General features: G+C 39.5%; 1 protein-coding gene across 5 annotated transcripts in view; it reads left to right on the top strand.

The window, feature by feature from the left end:
* Positions 1 to 23761, top strand: part of LOC130734661 (nucleolin 2-like) — a 62947-nt gene that overhangs the window by 10529 nt on the left and 28657 nt on the right. For 3 of the 5 annotated variants that reach the window (XM_057587173.1, XM_057587171.1, XM_057587172.1), the window contains exons 9-15: positions 5492 to 5574; positions 5922 to 6000; positions 9753 to 9844; positions 11895 to 12012; positions 13692 to 13780; positions 14071 to 14286; positions 15131 to 15209. In XM_057587173.1, the coding sequence (XP_057443156.1) occupies positions 5492 to 5574; positions 5922 to 6000; positions 9753 to 9844; positions 11895 to 12012; positions 13692 to 13780; positions 14071 to 14286; positions 15131 to 15209 (756 nt within the window). The remainder of the gene's footprint in view (positions 1 to 5491; positions 5575 to 5921; positions 6001 to 9752; positions 9845 to 11894; positions 12013 to 13691; positions 13781 to 14070; positions 14287 to 15130; positions 15210 to 23761) is intronic. The other 2 variants (XM_057587174.1, XM_057587175.1) reach the window with 2 other exon arrangements.

Genomic DNA, 23761 nt, shown 5'->3' with positions numbered 1-23761 from the left:
TCGCCTTTGATGAATTGAAGACCAAGCTCACAACTGCTCCTGTTTTAGTCTTGCCTGATTTTGCTCAAGAGTTTCAGCTTGAATGCGATGCATCCGGGGTGGGTATTGGCCATTGGGGCTATTCTGCTGCAGGGGAAACATCCTATAGCATACTTTAGCAAGGCGCTAGGACACCCGAAATTTAGCCAAATCCGCGTATGAGAAGGAGTTAATGGCGGTGGCTTTAGCAATTCAACATTGGCGCCCCTACCTGCTGGGAAGGAAATTCGTGGTGTCAACAGATCAGAAAAGCTTGAAGGAGTTCCTTCATCAAAAAATTGTGACTGGTGATCAACAAAATTGGGCAGCCAAATTGTTGGGTTACAATTTCGACATTGTCTACAAGCCTGGCCGTACCAACCAAGGAGCTGATGCTTTGTCTCGTGTGACAGAATCTGGGGAGTTTCAGACGATGGTGTCATACCCTTTGTGGGAAGAACAGGGAGTGATTGCAGCTGAAATACAAGCTGATGCGAAATTGTCTAAGATCATAGAAGAGCTCCAGGGCGATCCCCAAGCTCATCCGGGGTACCGCTATGTTCAGGGGACTTTGCTCTATCATGATCGCTTGGTCTTAGCCGCGACGTCATCCTTGATTCCCAAAATGCTAACAGAGTATCATAGTACTCCACAAGGGGGGCACTCAGGATTCTTGCGAACTTACCGACGACTGGCGGCGAATCTGTATTGGCGTGGGATGAAGAATGCAATTCAGGAGTTTGTGAAACAGTGCGATGTGTGCCAACGTCACAAGTATCTTGCAATGTCTCCGGCTGGACTCCTTCAACCATTGGCTATCCCGGAACGAGTATGGGAAGACATATCACTCGACTTCATCACCGGATTGCCTAAATCCAGAGGCGTGGAAGCAATTTTCGTAGTCGTTGATCGTCTTACCAAGTACGCGCATTTCATTCCGCTGCGCCACCCATACACGGCAAGGAGTGTTGCGGAACATTTCGCAAAGGAAATTGTGCGCCTTCATGGAATTCCGTCTTCCATAGTCAGCGACAGAGACCCGGTGTTCGTGAGTCACTTTTGGAAAGAGCTGTTCCGTCTGCAGGGTACCCACCTGAAGCTAAGCTCTGCTTACCATCCCGAGTCTGATGGGCAAACTGAGGTTGTGAACCGGTGCCTGGAAACTTATCTCCGGTGCTTCGCCGCGGATCAACCCAAAACATGGGCCATGTGGCTCCATTGGGCGGAGTATTGGTACAATACTTCGTATCACTCCGCGTCGCACCAAACTCCGTTTGAAGCAGTGTATGGAAGGAAGCCACCGGTCTTGACTCGTTGGGGATTGGGGGAAACTCGCGTTGAGGCAGTGCAACGCGACTTGAAAGATAGGGACGAAGCCTTGCGACAATTGAAGCTCCACTTAACCCAAGCTCAGGAGCGTATGAAAGTGCAGGCGAATGCAAAACGCCGAGATCAATCATTCATGGTAGGAGAATGGGTGTTTGTCAAGCTGCGAGCTCACAGACAATTGTCAGTGGCTAATCGTGTACACGCGAAGCTCGCGGCGCGCTACTATGGTCCTTATCCCATCACCGATCGCATTGGGGCGGTGGCTTATCGTTTGCAGCTCCCTGAAGACTCGCGAGTACACCCTGTTTTTCATGTATCTCTGTTAAAAAAGGCAATTGGGAATTATTCAGTTGAGTCGGAGCTCCCTGACTACTTGGATGGAGAGGATCTGCCCCAAGACAAACCAGGAGCAATTCTAGCTCAGAGAACCGTTTCCAGGCAAGGTGAGAACGTGACACAACTGTTGGTTCAATGGCAAGGAAAAACCAGTGATGAAGCCACATGGGAAGACCAAGTGACAATTCAAAGTGTGTTTCCCGCTTTCAATCTTGAGGACAAGGTTGCTGTTTCAGAAGGAGGCATTGTTAGGACTGACTTGAGCAATGGGCCAGTGGTGCGTCATCAGGGTGGGCCAAGGGCTTGGAAGGTATATGTGAGGAGGGGAAAGGGGGAATCCAAGGCTAACTGATTCTGTTAGTGGATACTAGTGAGAGAGAGAGGGATATTGATTGTAAATACACACCTAGTATAAGAAGGCTGTTAGGAGGGTAGAGAGGGTATCAAATCGGTTGTATTGTGAGAGAATGGATAGGAGGCTGTGAAGCTTCCTATTACGGAGCCTAGCTCTGGTCAGAATTGGTATTCAATCCTCTTCTGTGTAATTGCCACTCATTGATAATAAACAATCAATTTCAGTTCATCCTATAGTTCTCTGCTGGATCCTTTGTTGGGAAATAGATTCCTAACAATGAGGCTTTACTTTCAGCACTATCTCATTGTAATATTCCAATACCTAATAAAACAAAGTTTTCAGTTTGTACTTCTTGTTGTTTGGCTAAGTCTCATAGACTACCTTCTACCTCTTCTCATACTACTTATACTGTTCCTTTAGAACTCATTTTTGCAGACTTATGGGGTCCTGCTTCAGTTGAGTCCTCTTCTGGTTATCTTACTTCCTTACATGTGTTGATGCTTATACTCGGTTTACATGGATTTATCCATTAAGGAAGAAATCTGAAACTTGTAGTGTTTTTGTTCAGTTTCAGAAAATGGTTGAATTGCAATTTAGTCTCAAACTTAAATCTGTTCAAACTGACAATGGCACAAAATTTAAACCTCTTTCTTCTCATTTTGCTTCCTTGGGAATTGTCCATAGGCTCACATGTCCTCATACTCATCACCAAAATGGCACAGTAGAAAGGAAACATAGGCATATTGTTGAGACAGGTCTTTCTTTGTTAGCAGCAGCTCATGCAATCTCAGTATTGGGATCATGCATTCTTAACTGCAGTATATCTTATCAATAGACTTCCTACCTCTGTTCTAGGAAATGTTAGTCCATATTTTCTTCTCCACAAAACTCATCCAGATTACAAGTTTCTCAAAGTTTTTGGAAGTGCATGCTATCCCTTTCTTAGACCATACAATCAGTCCAAGTTGTCTCTCAGGTCCAAGGAGTGTGTCTTTTTGGGATACTCTTCCTCTCACAAAGGGTATAAATGCTTAGATGATGAGGGAAGGATTTTTGTTTCTAAGGATGTTCTTTTTAATGAGTTTAGATTCCCTTACCCTGAGTTGTTCCCTACATCTTTCAGGTCTGTTTTGCATCCACAGGGACCCTCTTCTGTGATTCCTCTGTTTCAGACACCTCCTCTCACTACTCATATACAACCTTCTCCTATTCTTCACTCTCCTCAACCTGTCACTCCTCAGTCTTCACCATTACCAGTTCAAGGGACACCTGCTCAACCTACTGCTGCATCAACTTCTGCACCTTCTGGTTCTGCACCAGTATCTACTGCTGTTCCTATTGTTCCTGCTCCAATTAATGCTCATCCTATGCAGACCAGATCCAAATCTGGTATTGTCATGCCAAGACAATTTCCTACTCTCTTGCTTACTCAGGTTGAGCCTACCACTACCAAGCAAGCTTTGAAGGATCCTAAATGGCTTGCAGCCATGCAAGCTGAGTATGATGCATTGCAGGCTAATAATACTTGGACCTTGGTCTCTCTTCCCTCTCATAGAAAACCAATAGGCTGCAAGTGGGTGTTTCGGATTAAAGAGAATGCTGATGGCTCAATTAATAGATACAAGGCCAGATTATTAGCAAAGGGTTATCATCAAGTGCAGGGTTTTGATTTCTCAGAAACCTTCTCCCCTGTGGTGAAACCAATCACCATAAGGCTAATTCTTTCCTTGGCTGTGACTAAGAAGTGACATATTCATCAGCTAGATGTCAATAATGCCTTCCTCAATGGTGCTCTTGAGGAAGAAGTCTACATGGTGCAGCCACCAGGTTTTCAGCATGCTGATAAGTCCTTATTTTGCAGGCTAAATAAGGCACTTTATGGCCTCAAACAGGCCCCAAGGGCCTGGTTTGAAAGGCTTAAGGAAGCATTAGTCAAGTTTGGGTTCAAGCCAAGTTGTTGTGACCCTTCCTTATTCACCTTTCATACTAGTTCCTGCTGCATTTATGTCCTAGTCTATGTTGATGATATCATCATCACTGGTAGCTCCTTGCCATTGGTCCAGAATTTGAACTCAGAATTCTCACTCAAGCAGCTTGGTCAGCTGGATTATTTTCTAGGAGTTCAGGTGCATCATTTACAAAATGGACCCTTGCTTCTCACTCAATCTAAATATATTGGAGATTTATTGGAGAGAGCAGATATGGCAGAGGCTAAAGGTATCTCCACTCCTACCTATGGTTGGTGGTGCCAGACTTAGTAAATATGGTGCTGATTACTTTGATGATCCAACTCTCTATAGGTCCATCGTTGGAGCCTTACAGTATGCTACACTAACTAGGTCTGAGATCAGTTTCTCAGTGAACAAAGTGTGTCAATTTCTCAGTCAGCCTTTAGAAGAGCACTGGAAAGCTGTTAAAAGGATCCTCAGATATCTTAAGGCAACCAGTCATCATGGTTTGTTGATCAAGCCTTGTTCTCTTACTAAACCAGTTCCTCTTGTTGCTTTCTGTGATGCTGATTGGGGGTCAGATCCTGATGATAGGCGTTCAACCTCTGGTTCTTGTGTGTTTTTTGGCCCAAACTTAGTGTCTTGGTGCTCTAAGAAACAAACACTGGTTGCAAGGTCTAGTACTGAGGCAGAATATCGAAGCCTGGCCAACACTTCTGCAGAGCTTCTCTGGATCCAATCTCTTCTACAAGAGCTGCATATTCCTTTTCAGACACCCAAGATCTATTGTGATAACATGGGGGCAGTAGCTCTCACTCATAATCCTGTTCTTCATACAAGGACTAAGCACATGGAGCTTGATATTTTCTTTGTCAGAGAGAAAGTTCTCAACAAGTCATTGTTTGTGACTCACATTCCCTCCATTGACCAGCTAGCTGATAGTTTTACTAAACCTCTTTCTCCTACACGTTTTGAGGTTCTAAGGGACAAACTCAATGTGTTTGAGAAATTTCTTTCTCAACCACCTTGAGTTTGAGGGGGTCTATTACTCTATTAGAGTATAAGGCAGTTATGCTTTGGATAAACTCAATGTCTGTTATGAGTCTGTTATAATTAGTTACGGTTAGTAGCTAACTCTGGTTAGCCAGCTGTCAACTCTAGTTAGTTCAGTTAGAACTATGGTTAGTCTAGATAGCTTGCTTAGCAAGCTACTCTCTCAAGTATAAATACTGAGAATCACTCTTGTAATCTCACCTTTGATTCAATGATAATTTCTATTCAGTTTTTCAGTTTCTGTTTAGGTTTTCAACACTAGGTGCTGTTGGCTACATATATCTTTCATCCCCATGTCTTTGCATGCTATTTAGTTTTTAAAGTGTTGGAGGATTGACATTGATATGTCTAGGTGTTTCCTAGCTCTTGCATAATCTATGCTTATATTTGTTGAACCCTTATTCTATGCAAAGACACTGAGTTGAAAATCCATTTGCTTTTGTAATCATAGGCTCTTGAGCTGGATAATACAGAACTGTTAAGATGTCCCATTAAAGTTAGTATAGCCATGGGTGAATATGCCCCCAGTAGAAGGTAATTTTTGTTATAATCTTTTTGCTAAGGGTGTGTGCTTTTATAAGCTTTGAGGGGGAAAACTTTTATGATCACATTGCTTTTTTTCTTTTGTAAGCATTTACATAGCATTTTCTGATGTGTTTTCTTTTTATTGAAAAGTTCCCTTTGTTAATATTAAACTGTTAAGCATGTTTTTAATAAAAAAATGTTTTTTAGAGCGCAAAGAAACGAGGCCTTACTTAATGTCATCTATTGGTTCATTTGAATGTTTACCATATTTTTTTTTTTTGATAAGCGAATGTTTGCCATATGCTCACATCTTCCTATTTCTATTTTCTTATTAATTACATTAACAACTTGAACAGATTATTCAATAATGGTGACAAGTTTCAGTCTCAAGCTGCACTTTTGAAGGGTTTCGATACATCCCTCGTGGCAGAAAAGGTAGCGTATTTCTCTCCTCTATTATGATGATTTGTGTTAGGATTCAAGAAGAGCCTTTTTTTGGATGGTTTGTTCTAGAAGGAAGAAACCCTATGGGGATGATGCGGAGAATGTGCGTAGTTGACTTAAGGCCTGAGTTGATATTATTTGTCGCTTTTGTTATTTGTTTTTGTATTCGCTTTTGTTATTTGAGTGGGGCCTATGTTAGGCCAAAGTCTTTTGCTTAAGTAGGATTAAATTTGTTATAAATAGGAGCACTCTCAGTAGGTAGTTCTCATAATTTGGAACTATTGAGTAGAAGGGTTTTCCCTTGTAAAGAAAGATTTCCTTCTAGGGTCACTTTATTATGGCAATATCAAATTTTAATTCAGGAAATTACCTCTTTCCGTGGAGTTTGGCTCTTGGGTTTTTCCAACCCTAACAATTTAGTCCGAATGCTTTGCTTCTCAGCACCGCCATTGCGCCACACCATGCCCGACCACCGCTGCGAGAATGCTTGGTCATTGCCGCGGGCATCACTCCAACTATTCCATGTTCTCTAATACTCTCCCTTTAAGTAGGACTCCATTTTTTCTTCTTCTTGCCAGGACTTGTACTCGTTCGTCCGAGTCTCATAGGCCTTACGACTTGTTTTGCTTGGGCTTGTACTTCAGCGGGAACATCAGTAGTCGTTGGACTTGTGCTCCTTCGTCTGAGTCTCAGAGGCCTTACGACTTTCTTTGTCTAGGCTTGTACTCTAGCGGGAACATCGGTGGTCGTCGGACTTGTGCTCCTTCATTTGAGTCTCAGAGGCCTTACGACTTGCGTTGTCTTAGGCTTGAGCTCAGCGGATCGTCAGTAGGTGTTAGACTTCTGTTCTTGAGTATCAGAGGCCTTGTACTATATATACATTTTTTTTTAAACTTTTTTTTTTTCGGATTTTTTTTGTTTTTTTTTTTCCAGATTTTTTCATGTTTTTTTTCCAGCTCTGATACCATAATAGAATTCAGAAGTTAGAGCCATCAACAACATAATTACTCGGATATAGCTGGCTCTTTTAGGTACTTGAATATTTCCTAACTGTTCGAATAATTAACTATTCTATAAAATAGACAGATTTTTTAATATATAAATATAAAAATACTTATACAATATATACATATATATATATATATAATAAATAAAAATTTATATCTACAATAAGTAAAAATGTCTATTAAGTCTAACACACAGTGATTCTGAAGTAAATTATTTTTTTAGGAGCTTGGGCTAGTACTTCCTCGGCAGCAGACAACCAGAAATCCAAGGGGCTTTTTCTAGCTGTTTAATGGCCACTTCATGTAGTTCTTTTGAGTTTCAAATAGTTCTCAAACTACTCCAAGTGGGGGTCATTCGGGCATTTTCAAGACGTATCGGAGGCTAGCTCAATCGCTTTACTGGAAGGTGTTCACATATAGAGAACAATGAGGATGATCTAATCCCAAAACCCTAGCGGAAGTAGAGTCTTTTAATAGCTTAGCTGCGTAATGTATAAATGGTCAAAAGTCCTTTCTCAAGCTACAACTTTCCCTTTTATAGGGGTACTCAAAACCCTTGGCTAACCCTAATGGACTCTTGGGCCTTATAATCTCTCGACCCAAGAGTCTGAACAAGAGCTGTTCCTGCTCCTAGGCGGTTACTTGCTAAATTTCTACTCTTATCCCTAGCAGGTTTCTACACGTATCCCTAGCAGGTTACTTGCTAAATTTCTACACTTATCCCTAGCAGGTTTCTTTCACCGCTGCTCGCCCCCCACCTTTATCCCACTTAGGTGGTGCATTTGGACACACGGCTTCCTTGGGTGGGTGCCTTGCTCTGACCAGGGGCTCACCCAATCCACAAGTCTACAAGACACCGTGTCCGAAGCATGTGGGCTAAGTGTGTTAAACTCAAACGCCTCTTGGGCGAGGCTCGCCCAGTCCAGAAGGGAATGAAGAAGTCAATCACTGATTTTGTTGCAGCTTGTCATACTTGCCAGTGTAGTAAGTATCAGGCAGCTTCACTTCTGGGATTGCTGCAACCTTTGCCGGTGCCTAATCCTCTTGTGGAGGAGATTAGTATGGATTTTTGTTTAACTTCCAATATGATGCCCTTTTGGTGGCGATTGATAGGCTCAACAAATATGGTCATTTGATTCTCATTAAGCTCTGTTACTCTGGTCGTTCGATTGCAGAGGTTTTGACTAGGGAAGTGGTTAGGTTGCATCGTGTTCCTGTTTCAATTGTGAGTGATAGGGACCCGACTTGTTTGAGTCATTATGGCAAGAATTTTTCAAATTGTAGGGGACTAAACTCAAGATGAGCACAACCTACTATCTGGAAGCCTATGGTCAAGCGGTGGTTTCGCGTTGCACAGTTGAGACTTACTTGGGATGTTTAAGCTTCAAGCAACCCAGACATGGGTTGATTTCATTCATTGGGCGTAATATTAGTATAACACGAAGTTTCCATTCTGCTGCCCAAAGCACTATGTTTGAGATTGTCTATGGTTGACCTCCTCCGACCATATCTAGATTGATACCTTGGGAGACATTGGTGGAAGCTGTGTCCTAAAATTCGATGGATCGTGATGAGGTTTTGAGCAGCTGAAGCATCATTTGGAGAGCACATAATCATGTGGTGAGATATGCCAATACTCCCAGGTATTCAGGTGGGAGATTGGGTCTATCTTAAGATTAGGCTGCGTCACCAAGGTTCAAGATCAATACCTGGTGACTAGACTGGTGGGAGCAGTGGCTTTTAATCTTCAGCTTCCTCTTGAAGCACGTATACATCCGGGTTTTCATCTGACACAATTGAAGGTCATTGGTACTTATCAAGTACAAGCAGAGTTACCTCCGGATTTGGAACATCATGCTGAATTATATTTTCCGAATCAAGTTTTGCAGATTAGAGAAATGCAGAAGTCGGACGAAGTGAAGCGTCAAGTTTTAGTTCTATGGCATGGCAAATCTGTGGAAGAGGCTACTTGGAAGATTTGGCTGTGGTTCAAGATCAATTCCCAGATTTCAACCTTGAGGACAAGGTTCATCCTTCTCTGAAGGGGAGTATTGTTAGGTTCCAAGAGGTGCCTCCTATTTGGAAGGATTATTTTACGAGGAAGAAACCCTATGGGGGTGATTCGGAGAACAAGCCTAGTTGACTTTAGGCTTGGGTTGATTTTAATTGTCACTTTTGTTATTTGTTTTGGTATTGAGTCGCTTTTCTTATTTGGGTGGGCCTATTTTGGGCCAGTCTTTTGCTCAAGTAGTGTTAAGTTCATTATAAATAAGAGCACTCTCAGTAGGTAGTATTCATATTTTGAAATTATTGAGGTGTGAGGGTTTTCCCTTGTAAAGAAGGATTTCTTTCTTGGACACTTTTTCATATGTTATCAGTTCTTAATCAGGAAATTATTTATTTGCCGTTTCTGTTGAGTTTGGCTGTTTGGGTTTTCCCAACCCTAACCATTTGTTACATTACTTGCTGCCCATTGCATGAATCTCTATTCATTCAATATTTGCTTGGTTTAATTGGAGTTTTTATCTGTAAATAATGCATTTGCCTATGGCTTTCAAATGTTCATTTGTTTCATGACTTATTAGAAGATAGTTGACTGATGTGGAAAAGGTTAAGGAAATGGATTCGTTGATGCTTCCTTCATTGTAAAGAATTTTGTAATTAACCTATATCATATCTTCCTGCAATGTAACTTATCAAATCAGTTATATGACATGGTATTTCCTTGATTCCCAGCCTAAAACCCCAACTATCCCAGAGAAAAAAAATTCTGCATCAAAGACTATATATGTTAGTAACTTGTCATACGATGTGGAACATGCTGATATGTATGTATTTTTCTTCTTTCTGGTGCTTTTGAATTTTTTTTATTATAGTAAAATACACTCACTCCCTCAAGGTTTGACAGAATGACTCTCCACCCCATTCTTATCCAAAATCTACACTCTACCCCATTTTAGAGACAAAATTTAGGGACGAAAAAACAGTGTTATCAAGCCATGGCAGTTTCTCATGACGGTTTTTTGGCTTTCCACCATGGCCGATATCCCGCCATATGGCGGCCATATTCCGTCATATTCCGCCACATCCCGCCATATTCCGCCATTATTTGTCATGTATGGCGGGATTTCGGCTTTCCGCCATGACCCGCCATCAACAATTAACAACACTGCGAAAAAACATTTATCACCAACTTTTTTTGATTGGTACATTTATCACTAATAATTAGTTATAACTATAAGCTCAACTGTTAATCAATAATTTGGGAACTTTTTATCAAATATAATTCACTTACATTATATATTACTAATGTTATTATTATTACTTATTGTCTCCTTAAGTGCTATAAATGGTTTAATATTATCAAGTATATAAATTATTATATTAAAAACTACTTATCTATAATAAAAAATTACCAATTAAAACCTAGAAAAATTAATTTTGAAATTAATAATTTATAAAATACAGCAATTAAAAATTATAATTAACAGAACTATAATTCATGAAAATGTAATAATAAAATGCCAAAAAGTGTATATTTTAATACTGTTAAAAATTTAAAATATTTATTTACCATTTCATATGTTAATCAATAATTTCAATTAATTATATCAATTATTAAATAAAGGCTAAAATGCACTTTTGGCCCCTGATGTTTTAAGTTTGTGTAAATTCTGCCCCTACTCTATTTTTGTCGATGTTTCTACCCCTCATGTTTTCAAACAGTGCATTGTCTACCCCTCCGTCAGTAATATGTTAAAAAACTAACGAAATGAACTGATTTGACTTTTTCTTGGACCTGCCACACTTGAAAATTACAAGTGAAATTGGAAAAAGGGGGCATGAGAGATTCAAACTCAAGACCTGTAAGTAGCAAAACATGCATTTAACCATGTTCAGTTACATACATAATTGATATATACATCAAGCAAATTTAATTTATATCATTTCCTTAATCATCATCAACTTCATATACTCCTCTTCATCTCTCCAATCCACTCAGGAACCTCTCATAAGAAAACCCGACTGACGGAGGGGTAGACGGTGCACTGTTTGAAAACATGAGGGGTAGAAACGTCAACAAAAATAGAGTAGGGGCAGAATTTGCACAAACTTGAAACATCAGGTGCCAAAAATGCTTTTTAGCCTTAAATAAAATATAAGATAGCTAAACCTAACATATATGAACTTTTAAATTATTGAGAACATAAAATAAAAAAAAAATGTCTAATATATAATTTATTGTATTCTACATGACAATATTGTCCGCCCCCTCCCTCTATTACCTTGCAAGGTAACATGTCTAATCTATGATTATTGTAAAACTAAATCATCTAAGTGATCTGGTGGTAGACAAGCCAGATCCACGCAAGGGTGTTGACACAAGTTCGAACCCCGGAAAAGTCATTTGTTGGGAGGGACTGCCACAGTTTCCCCAACGAGTTAACACTGATCACAAGCAAAGAAAAAAAAATTATCCATTTAGAATAATTTAAATAATAAAATTATTTTTGTTTAAATTCAATAATTTTAAATCAACTTTATAAAAATATTAGTTTAATTACTCAAACTATTTCAAATTGAAAAAGTAAAAGAATGTGTATAAAATATAGTAATGTCGCTAGAGTGGGACAAATTCCATCGTTAATTCTATCTCTAATTTATAATTTGAAAACTTCACTGTTGTAATATCAATTTGGCACTAAGCCTGTCTCTATTAGCGACCGATGTTTGTTCGTCTCTAAATTCTGTATCTAGAATTTGGTGGAGTTTAGATTTTGGACAAGAGTGGGGTGGAGTTTCATTCTGGCAAACCTTAGGGGGGTGAGTGTATTTTACCCTATCTATTATATATTTCGTCATTCCAAAATTTTTCAGGGAATATCTTTTCAAAGATTGTGGAGAAATTGTTGATATTCGTCTCCATAAAGACCGCAACGGCAGGTTTAGAGGATTTGGTCACGTTGAGTTTGCAACCTCTGAAGCAGCACAAAACGTAAGTGTGGTGATTTTGTGAAATCTGTGAAAATCAATTTAGTACTGCCAAAAGCATTTCCAAGATTGTTGTACCTTTTGAAACTAAGCGTTATTCTTTTCATGTATACATTGTGTAAAATTTGATCAATTTGATGTGATGGTAATATTTTTCTTATTCCTTAATTTTTCATTGAAATATATTGATTCTTTTGATTCCTGAAACAACTTGCTACCTTGTACTTAACTGTGGTTGAAGCTCTATGTTGCTTGATATTTCTACAACTTGTGATTTTGTTTGGTATGGTTACTTTTCATGGTTGTCTTCAACAAGTTTATAGCCTTGTCTTTGGTATCTGATATTGGTTTAGCATCATAAATATGCATACGCAGCATGTTAATATGTGAGCATCAATGGGTTGTGGATGGGAGATGCCTTATGATGCAGTGGAAAAGGGGAAATTTCTGCTAATCTGTTCTGTGTAAATGTATTGTACGCTAATAGTTTACATCCAATCGGTAGGTTTGTCAATATACTGAGAATATCAATATACTGCTTGTTACTATTGGAGTAGTGCACCCATCCATACTCGGGTACATAGGATTACACCCAGAGGAAGATTAGTTAGTCATTCTAATGTAACAACTGATAATTTGTCAGTTAGGTTAGTTTTCTTCTGATTTGATTCGTGACAAGCTAAACAGTAAGCTTATATATTTATTCATTATCTAACCTGATTCATTCACTTAATGCAATCACTTTCAAAATCTGTCTCTCTCTCAAAGCTTCAATGAGTTATGCACGTCATTTGTAAGAAAGTGTTGAAATTATAGGATTTACACTTTTAGCTTATGAAGAGAGAAATTGGAAGTATTCTAAATAACATTTGATACTTTTGATTGATACTTCATTAATAATACTTGATTCAGAAGTATCAATCAAAAGTATCAACTGTTATCAGTGTTGTCAAGTCGCGATTGTGGACCATCGCGGTGAGCCAAAAATCAGCTATTTCGGCCGCTATTTAGCGGCAATTAGCGGGAATAGCACGCTAAAGTGGGCAATAGCAGCGTCGTGATTAGCCAAAAATCCCGCGTAGCGCCGCTATAACTGCTATTTGATAACACTGACTGATATTTAGATTACTTCCAATTTCTCTCTTCCTAAGCTGAAAGAGTAAATCATTTAATTTAGACATGGTATCAGAGCTATAATCTAAATAACCTAAAATAAGATCAAGATATTATGAGATATCTTTTTCTTATTCTAACACGCTCCCTCAAGCTTAATCTAGCTTTAAGCTTGTTGCAAATATACCCTTTAGAAAAAAAGATTAACTAATGAGAGTGCATTGACATTGTCTTTGCCACCATTATGAGATATTATGAAGAAGATATCTCATAATATCTTGATCATATCTTAGAGCATCTTATCATATTCTTACAGAAAGCTATTCTTGATATCTTTGCATAATACAAAAAACGTCCATGACTTTTCCCTCAAGATGTTGTTGGCTACATGCATTATCTTACCACAGGTCTTTGTGTAACTTTTAGATCTTTAAGTGTTGGGGGGTTGATTGAGATGGCTAGGTTTCCGTTTAGATATAGTAATTGTGCTGCTATGTAATTTTCTACATCTATGCTTCTTCTGTGCAAATAAATATTGAATTGAGAGTCAATTTGCTATTTTAATTATAGGCTCTTGAGTTGGATTATAGAGAAATGTGCAGACGTCGCATTAAAGTCGGTTTAGCTCTGGAAAAGGGTGAATATGCTTGCAATAAGAGGTAATAATATTTCCCAGGCATTGTTTGTATAAGCTGAGTGATGTAACTTTTTGTTTTGCCTTTTTTATTGAATCTGGATCTTCTGCAGCAGTTAAATTGGTCAATCTCTCTGTATCAGGGGTTCTGACAGTTGGATTAAATTGATGGTCTAGATTATTCAGAGGCATTAAAATTATAAAATGAAAATATTAACAATATTTCAACGGTTTCAACCAAATAGAATCGTGAAGGTAATGAAGATTAATCTTCTGCGGCAATGACGTTCAGATTCATCTTCGTGTTCCCATCAGGTTCTCCCTCCCACCGGTAATTCAGACCAGATTTATCTGCTCCGGAAGTGGTGTTCACATCATTCTCCGCAGCAGAGAATCACCCCAGCTTCTTCCTCGACAGCGGTGGCAGACCAGTGAACGACGCCGTACTAGTGACGGCGCTGGACTGGCTGTGGCAGAGAACATTGCAACCCTTGGCGGAGAGGAGTGTTTGTTTTGGCTTCACGTTCTGTGGTAATTTTCATTGGTTAACCCACTTGTTTAATCTATGAAAATCTGGACCATTATTTTAATCTAATGGTCAGAACCCTTTGCTGCAGAGAGATTGACCAATTTAACTGCTGCAGAGGATCCTGGTTACTCTGTTTTTTATTTTTGGGTAAAAACTGGACAGTTTTTGTGCGGTGTTTGCTTTTATGACTTAGTCACTTTGGTCCTTGAAAGATTAGAGGTTGGAAAGTTTGGTCTCTCAGAGGCATTCTCTTTGTGAAAAGATGAAAAAATGATTAATTTAGTCCCTGAAAGATCAAAATGATGATCGATTTAGTCTTTCAAAGATGAAAAAGGTGATCAATTTTAGTCCTTGGACGAAAGGACTACGGGTCTGTTTGATTGCAGTTTTTGAAAACTGTATGTAAAACTATTTTTAAAAAAACTGTTTGAATGAGATGTTTTCCAACAATAAAAAAATTGTGATTTGTAAACTAAAAACTGAAACAGAAAACATCTTTTAGTTGTTCTGGTATTTTAGTTTTATAAACTGAAATTGAGAACTGTTTTCAACAGTTTTTGAAAACAAACAGGTTTCTAAATTTTCAGTTTTTAAAATAGACCCTAAATTCTACTTATTTTCATCTTTTAGGGACTATTTTGCATATTTATATATTTGAGGGACCAAATTGATTAACCCCTAATCTTTCAAAATTTTAATTTATTATAAAAACTTTAAAACACAATTTTTATTTTACAGCACAACCAAATGAGAATTTAATCTCTTCGATTAGTTCATTTGAATATCTATCGTTATGCTCACATTCCCACTTTTCTGTTCTCTACTTAATTTTTGTAACTTGAGCAGTGCATTCCATATGGGTCAAAGGTTTCAGCCTCAAACTGCATTTTTGAAGGATTCCGATAAATCTCATGTGGAAGACAAGGTAATCTTTCTGTTTGTTGATTTATTGCATCAGTTGCTGTACAAGATTGCACGAATCTGTCTTCATTGCATATTTGCGTAGTTTAATTGGTGTTTTTATCTCTAAATAATTCTGATAAATCCTATGTGGAAGATAAGGTAATCTTTCTCTTTGTTGATTTATTGCATCAGTTGCTGTACAAGATTGCACGAATCTATCTCATTGCATATTTGCATGGTTTAATTGGTGTTTTTATCTGTAAATATTAAATCATGTATTTGCGTATGGCTATAAAAAGTTCTGTTGGTGTTTTCAACGTAACACACAATAAAACTGAGTGGAGAGAATACTAATTTTATTGAATAATTATCTGCCTTTAAATACAGATGCTACTGTAACAGAATGAAATTTAAAAACAATAACTGACTTCCTAAACAATAGGCACTAACATAAACATGCTGATAAATAACAATAATTAAAAACTACTTCTAGAAACTTAGTCAAACAGCTAACAAAATAACTAATTCAAATGCTGATACACAAGTTCAACACTCCTCCTTGTATCAGTGGTTGACAACTCCAAGCTTCTCTCTTAGCAACTCAAACCTGCTTCTAGGAAGAGCTTTAGTGAAGATATCTGACAGCTGGTCTTCAGTCTTGCAGTACTTCAAGCAAACTGCACCATCTCTCTGCACATCTCTGAGAAAAAATAATTTAATGCTAAAATGCTTTGTCTTTCCATGAAAGACTGGGTTTCTAGAGATTGCAATAGCTGCCTGATTGTCCACCATTACTTCTGTAGTTGTCTTTTGCTCCAAGAGCAAATCAATTAGCATTTTTCGCAGCCATAAGGCTTGATTAACAGCTGCTGTTGCTGCTATAAATTCTGCTTCAGCAGTTGACTGTGCAACAATCTCTTGTTTTTTGGAACACCAAGAGAATATCCCTGATCCAAAACTGAAACCGTAGCCTGAGGTGCTTTTCATATCATCTAAAGACCCTGCCCAATCACTATCAGAATAACCCTGTAACTTGAAGGTTTGTGATTGACTGAAATTAATTCCATAATTTAAGGTCCCCTTGACATACCTCAACACTCTTTTTGCTGCTTTGAAATGAGATTCTTTTGCACAATTTATGAATCTTGAGAGTACATTTACAGCATACAAGATATCAGGACTTGTTGCTGTGAGATACATTAAGCTTAGCAGCCAATTAAACTTCTGTAGAGTGCTTCATCCACTTGTTCTGTTCCATCATCCTTGCATAACTTCTCCTTTTGACACATAGGAGTTTCCATGCCGTTACAATCCTCCATGTTGTATTTCTTTAGGATCTCTTTTGCATACTTCCTCTGACAAATGAAGATATCACCATTTTTCTGCTCAACTTCCATACCGAGAAAATAAGACATTTCTCCCAAGTCTGTCATCTCGAATACTTGCATCATATCTTCCTTGAAATGCTGAATAAGTTCAACATTACTGCCAGTCACCAGGAGATCATCAACATACAAAGAGATCACAATAAAATTAGCTTGATCACCTTTGATATACAAAGTGGATTCACTCAGACTTTTAACAAAGCCTAATTTCAGTAAGTATTCATCAATCCTGCTGTACCAAGCTCTTGGGGCTTGTTTCAAACCATACAAAGCCTTCTTTAATAGATAGACTTTGTCCTCTTGTCCTTTCACAAAAAAGCCTTCAGGTTGCTCAACATAGATTTCTTCATCAAGAAACCCATTTAGGAATGCTGACTTGACATCAAGTTGGAAGATTTTCCATTTATTGTGGGCTGCAATTGCTAGCAACATCCTAATAGTATCCTGCCTTGCAACTGAAGCAAATGTATCAAAGTAATCTACTCCAAAAATTTGAGCATACCCCTTTACTAATAACCTGGCTTTATGCTTGTTGATTGAGCCATCAACATTCAGCTTTGTTCTAAACACCCACTTCAATCCGATGACTTTTCTGTGTTCAGGCCTTTCAACAAGTTCCCAAGTCTGGTTTTTTTCAATCATGGTCAGTGATGGAAACCAAAGTCACAGTAAAGAGAAACAGTAAGCAAAATGAGGAAAAAGGATTTAATATTGATTGAATCAGAACAAATACAATAGCAGAAGCTAAAGTCCCAGAGTAAACACTCCTATAGAGAAGAAACCTCTCTATCCAGTTTCTTAACAATACTCTTCATACCCCTTCCCTTTGCTAACAATGAACCTATAAAGGGAATCTCTACACCTCACACATTCCTCCCCCTCCGCATTTCACGTAACTAACTCTCCAACCTTATTAGAGTGAATAGGAAGGTTAGGGATATGAAAATATCGCCTATGTGTACTTGTGTTTGTGCCAGCTGGAATGTCAGCTGGACACACTAGTCTTTTCTGTTATTCTGTTATGTTAGCTGTCAATTCTGTTATGCCAGCTGTCAATTCAGTTAGGAGTAGTTATAGCAGTTAGGTTGTTAGCTTAACTTGCTGAACAAGCTTCTACAATCCTATATAAGGATTCATCTTCTCTGTATCAGTTTAACCAATTCATAATAGAAGTTTTCAGATGCATTTCTTTTTCTCTCTTTCTGTTTTCTCTAACATGGTATCAAGAGCTTAAGATCCATGGCTATGGAGTCTTCACCTTCTTCTCTGCCTACTCCTTCTTCTACGAATTCTCTTTCTCAAGCATTCTCTCACAAATTGAGCATCAAGCTTGATGATTCCAACTTTTACTCATGGAAGCAACAAGTAGAAGGTGTCATCAGATCTCACAAGCTGCAGAAATTCGTTCAAGATCCTCCTCAAATTCCTGTGAAATTCTTGACTGAGGAAGATCGAATCATGGAGAATGTGAATCCTGAGTTTTCAGATTGGGAGCAACAGGATTCATTCCTCTTCACCTGGCTTCTTTCTACGCTTTCGCCTTCGATTCTTCCCAATGTGATTCAGTGTGTGCACTCTTGGCAGATCTGGGAAGAGATTCACTCGTTTTTCAATGCCAAATCGCGTGCTCAGTCAACACAATTGAGGAATGAGTTGAAGAACATCACAAAAGGTACCAAAACTGCTTCTGAATTTCTGCAAAGGATCAAAACGATTGTGAATACGCTTGCTTCAATTGGAGAACCTGTGACTTTCCGTGATCATCTGGAAGCTATTTTCGATGGTCTCTCTGAAGAGTACAGTGCTTTGATGACGGTTATCTACAACCAAACAACCTACTACTCGATTTCTGAGGTGGAAGCTATGGTGATTTCGCATGAAGCACGATTTGATAGGATGCGAAAGAAACAACAAGCTGAAACCACTCCTGCAGTGTTCCTTGCACAGGCGCAAAATCCGCCTTCATCTTCTACTGCACCGGCGCCGCCGCCACAAGCTCTGTGGACTCAGCCTACTCCGGCGCCGCCATCGCCAGCGCCGCAACCTCCTGCAACCAGTGTCGCTTCTTCCCAGCCACTCGATGGTACTGTTGCTTCTGGCTATGAGAGTCGCGATGAACAAAATCGCAATTTTGGTGGCTATGGCAGAGGACGCGGGCGCGGGAGAGGACGCAATGTCCAGTGCACATACTGCAACAAATGGGGTCATGACACAGCTTCTTGCTGGTCACGCCCTTCAGGAGTTGCTCCTGGTACTAATCCTCATGGTAATTCTGGACAATCTGGAAATTCTGGTCAATTTGGGAATGTTAGTCCCAATTTAGGGTTTTCTCCAATGCAATTTGGGGGTTTTCCTTCTATGGCTAATTTTGGGATTACACCTTATGCATCCTACAATCCCATGTATCCACAGTATGGTTCTAATGCTAATTCAGGTCCTGGTATGCCTACTTGGCCTCCTTGGTGTGTTCCACCTATCTCTGGCATGCAATTTCCTCAACCAACTGGAATGCATTTTCCTCCAGCTGCTGGAATGCAATTTCCACAAGCTGCTGGTATGCAATTTGCAAGACCTTGGGCTCCTCAGCCAACCACTTTTCCAAGGTCTCCACAACATCCAGCTCCCACTGGTGTTGCTCCTCAGGCCATGTTGACTACTGCTCCTGCATCTTCTACACAATTCACTGCTGCACCTCAAGTGAATTGGTGTCCTGACTCTGGGGCCACACATCATGTGACAAACAATCCTGGCATTTTTGTGGATAATGTGCCTCTAGCAACACAAGATCAACTTCTGGTGGGCAATGGTCAAGGATTACCAATTCAGTCCATAGGTTCAGCCACTCTTCCCTCTCTTTTTAATCCTAAAGCTATTTTAATTCTTAATAAGTTGCTCCTTGTTCCTTCTATTACAAAGAATCTAGTTAGTGTTAGTCGTTTTGCTAAAGATAATAATGTTTACTTCACTTTTCATGCCAATTTTTGTGCTGTTCGTCATCAGGACACCTCTGAACTTCTTCTCACTGGAAGTGTTGGTGATGATGGTCTTTATTACTTTGATGGACCACCCTCACAAGCTGTGTCTCACTCTCCTGTTAAAGCTTCTTTGTTTCAGTCTTCTTTGCATTCTCAGCCACTGGCACAGGCTGGCTTAGCTTCTCAGCCTGTAGGAAACAAAGCATCTTCTGCTATTGATTTGCCTTCTTCATTAGTGAATTCTAGTGTTTCAAGTTCTGCACCTTGTAATAGTAGTAGTAATATTTCCATTTATGAGTTGTGGCATAATAGAATGGGTCATCCCCATCATGATGTTCTCAAGCAAACTTTGTCTTTGTGTAATGTTCCAGTTTCAAGCAATAAAAGTGTGTTTTCTTTTTGTAAAGCTTGTTGTTTGAGCAAAATACATCGCTTGCCTTCTTCTTCTTCAACCACAGTTTACACAAAACCCTTTGAATTGGTGTTTGCTGATTTGTGGGGACCATCTTCTATGGAATCCTCTTGTGGTTTCTTCTATTTTCTAACATGTGTTGATGCATTCACAAGATATACATGGATTTTTCCCTTAAAGAAGAAATCTGATACCTACACTACCTTTGTCAATTTTCACACCATGATTGAATTGCAATTTGGCCACAAGCTTAAGAGTGTCCAAACAGATGGGGGAGGGGAATTTAAACCTTTAACTGGTCATTTTCAGGCCCTAGGAGTTGTCCACAGGGTCACTTGTCCCCATACTCATCATCAAAATGGGAGTGTTGAAAGGAAACATAGGCACATAGTAGAAACAGGTTTAGCTTTGTTATCTCATGCTTCTATGCCCTTGCATTTTTGGGATCATGCTTTCCTCACAGCCACTTATCTCATAAATCGTATGTCTACTACTACTCTACAAGGTGCTAGTCCTTACTTCAAATTGTATGGTAATCATCCTGATTTTAAAAGCCTCAAAATATTTGGTTCAGCTTGTTTTCCATTTCTCAGGCCTTATAATTCCAACAAATTGTCTTTGCACTCAAAAGAGTGTGTGTTCTTGGGTTATTCTTCCAGTCATAAGGGTTACAAATGTCTTGATCAATCTGGTAGAATATATGTTTCCAAGGATGTTCTGTTTCATGAACATAGATTCCCCTATACTACTCTCTTTCCTTCTGAACCTTTTTCACCACCAACCTCTTCAGCAGAGTATTTTCCTCTTTCTACTGTTCCTATCATATCTAGGAGCATGCCTCAGCCCTCTCCAGCTCCAATCTCTACTGAATTGGCTAATCCTGGGCCACTTTCTCCACAATCCGAAGCATCAGACCTGCAGTCACAACCTTCTCCAATTCCTACTGGTTCTGGTTTAGTTTCAACATCTCAGCCAGCTGAGCATGCATCCTCAGAATCAGCACATCAAGAAATGGCTACATCCTCAGGGGTACATGCTGCAAGTTCAGCTTCTACTGTTGCAGTACCTGTGAATGCTCATCCTATGCAAACTAGATCTAAATCAGGCATTATCAAACCAAGACTTAATCCTACTCTATTGTTGACACACATGGAACCAACCACTGTTAAACAAGCTATGAGGGATGACAAATGGTTACAAGCTATGAAGGAAGAGTATAATGCTCTTATGAGCAATGGTACTTGGTCTCTTGTCCCTCTCCCTTCCAACCGAAAAGCAGTGGGATGCAAGTGGATTTATAGAGTCAAGGAGAATCCTGATGGCTCCATCAACAAATACAAAGCCAGATTGGTAGCTAAGGGCTATAGTCAAGTTCAAGGCTTTGACTACTCTGAGACCTTTTCTCCAGTAGTCAAACCAATCACAGTGAGACTCATCTTGTCCCTTGCTATTTCCAGAGGATGGCCATTACAGCAAATAGATGTTAATAATGCTTTTCTAAATGGTGTCTTGGAGGAGGAAGTGTTTATGACTCAACCTCCTGGGTTTGAGCATAAGGACAAGACATTGGTGTGCAAGTTGCACAAGGCTCTCTATGGCCTCAAACAAGCCCCAAGGGCTTGGTTTCATCGGCTTAAAGAAGTGTTGCTTCAGTTTGGGTTCAAAGCTAGTAAATGTGATCCCTCACTTTTCACCTACAACTCTCCTCTTGGCTGCATCTATATGTTGATATATGTTGATGATATAATTCTTACTGGTGATTCTATGGTCCTTATTCAGCAGCTCACTGCCAAGCTTCATTCTATTTTTGCTCTAAAGCAACTAGGACAGCTTGATTATTTTTTGGGTGTTCAAGTCACACACCTGGCCAATGGCAGTCTTCTTCTCAATCAAACAAAATACATCAATGATCTTCTAACAAAGGTGAATATGGCAGATGCTGCACCTATCTCTACACCTATGCAGTTTGGGGCAAAGCTTACCAAGCATGGAGGGACTAGCTTGCATGATCCCACTGAATATAGAAGTGTAGTTGGGGCTCTTCAATATGCAACAATAACTAGACCTGAAATATCTTATGCAGTGAACAAGGTCTGTCAATTTTTGTCTGATCCTCATGAGGAGCATTGGAAGGCAGTAAAGCGAATTTTGAGGTATCTCAAAGGTACTATCACTCATGGAGTGCTCTTGCAGCCTTGTTCAATGACACAGCCTCTTCCTTTGTTGGCTTTTTGTGATGCTGACTGGGGATCAGATCCAGATGATAGAAGGTCTACATCTGGGTCTTGTGTCTTTTTGGGGCCAAATCTTATTTCTTGGACTGCAAAGAAGCAAACACTAGTGGCCAGGTCTAGCACAGAGGCTGAGTATAGAAGCCTTGCTAACACAACAGCAGAATTACTATGGGTGGAATCACTTCTCACAGAGTTGAAGATTGCTTTTACTGTTCCTACTGTCTTATGTGATAATATGAGTACTGTTTTGTTAACTCATAATCCAATTTTACACACAAGGACAAAGCACATGGAAATGGATCTATTTTTTGTCAGGGAAAAAGTGCAAGCCAAGAGCCTAGTTGTTCAGCATGTGCCCTCAGAACATCAAAGAGCTGACATCTTCACAAAGGCCCTATCTCCAACCAGATTTCTACTTATGAGAGACAAACTGAATGTAGTTGACAAACATCTTATGTTGTCACCTACTTCAGTTTGAGGGGGTGTATTAGAGTGAATAGGAAGGTTAGGGATATGAAAATATCGCCTATGTGTACTTGTGTTTGTGCCAGCTGGAATGTCAGCTGGACACACTAGTCTTTTCTGTTATTCTGTTATGTTAGCTGTCAATTCTGTTATGCCAGCTGTCAATTCAGTTAGGAGTAGTTATAGCAGTTAGGTTGTTAGCTTAACTTGCTGAACAAGCTTCTACAATCCTATATAAGGATTCATCTTCTCTGTATCAGTTTAACCAATTCATAATAGAAGTTTTCAGATGCATTTCTTTTTCTCTCTTTCTGTTTTCTCTAACAAACCTCACTCTCTCACCTCCAGCTCATATTCCTGAAGCTTCTTTCCCTTTCTTATTTTTCCTAACATAAACCCTCCACACTTTGGGCCTGCTCTCTTGTGTTTTGGCCCACTCTCTACCAACGGTCCTATCACTCCCACCATCTTGAGGAACAACCTTGTCCTCAAGGTTGAAAGCGGGAAACTGATTTGAAAGAGTAAACTCATCTTCCCATGTAGCTTCTTCAGCAGGTTTTCCTTGCCACTGAATCAAGTACTGAGTGATTGTCCCCCCCTGCTGCTGTACAGTGCGAACAGCCAAAATTGAGCTGGGTTCAATGGTAATAGGACTCTCTCCGGCCAAACCTTCTGGCAGATCTTTCTCAGCTTGATTTTCCCCAATTGCCCGTTTCAAAAGAGAGACATGGAAGACAGGGTGGACTCGCGAATTTGCAGGCAAACGGAGTTTGTATGCGACAGCACCAATGCGTGCAACGACCTCGAAAGGACCAAAATAACGAGGAGCTAGCTTAGGATTAATCCTTTGAGCCACAGATTGTTGTTTGTAGGGTCGTAATTTCACAAAGACCCATTCACCCAACGCAAAGGAAATTTCCTTGCGTTTCTTATCAGCCTGGGATTTCATCTTGCCCTGATGTTGAAAACTGTAAATGAGAAAACTGATTAACATTGATTTGTAAAAGCTACAGATTCAAGAGATTACATCAGTATTTATAGAAGAGCACTTAGCTTGTTGATCAAGCTAACAATCCTAACTGATTCTGTTATGACAGCTGTTA

This window comes from Lotus japonicus, chromosome 1, assembly GCF_012489685.1.
Source record: "Lotus japonicus ecotype B-129 chromosome 1, LjGifu_v1.2".
In the NCBI taxonomy this organism is placed as follows: Eukaryota; Viridiplantae; Streptophyta; class Magnoliopsida; order Fabales; family Fabaceae; genus Lotus; species Lotus japonicus.
The sequence above is the reverse complement of the archived record's forward strand: the minus strand, read 5'-3'. Positions and strand labels throughout refer to the sequence as shown.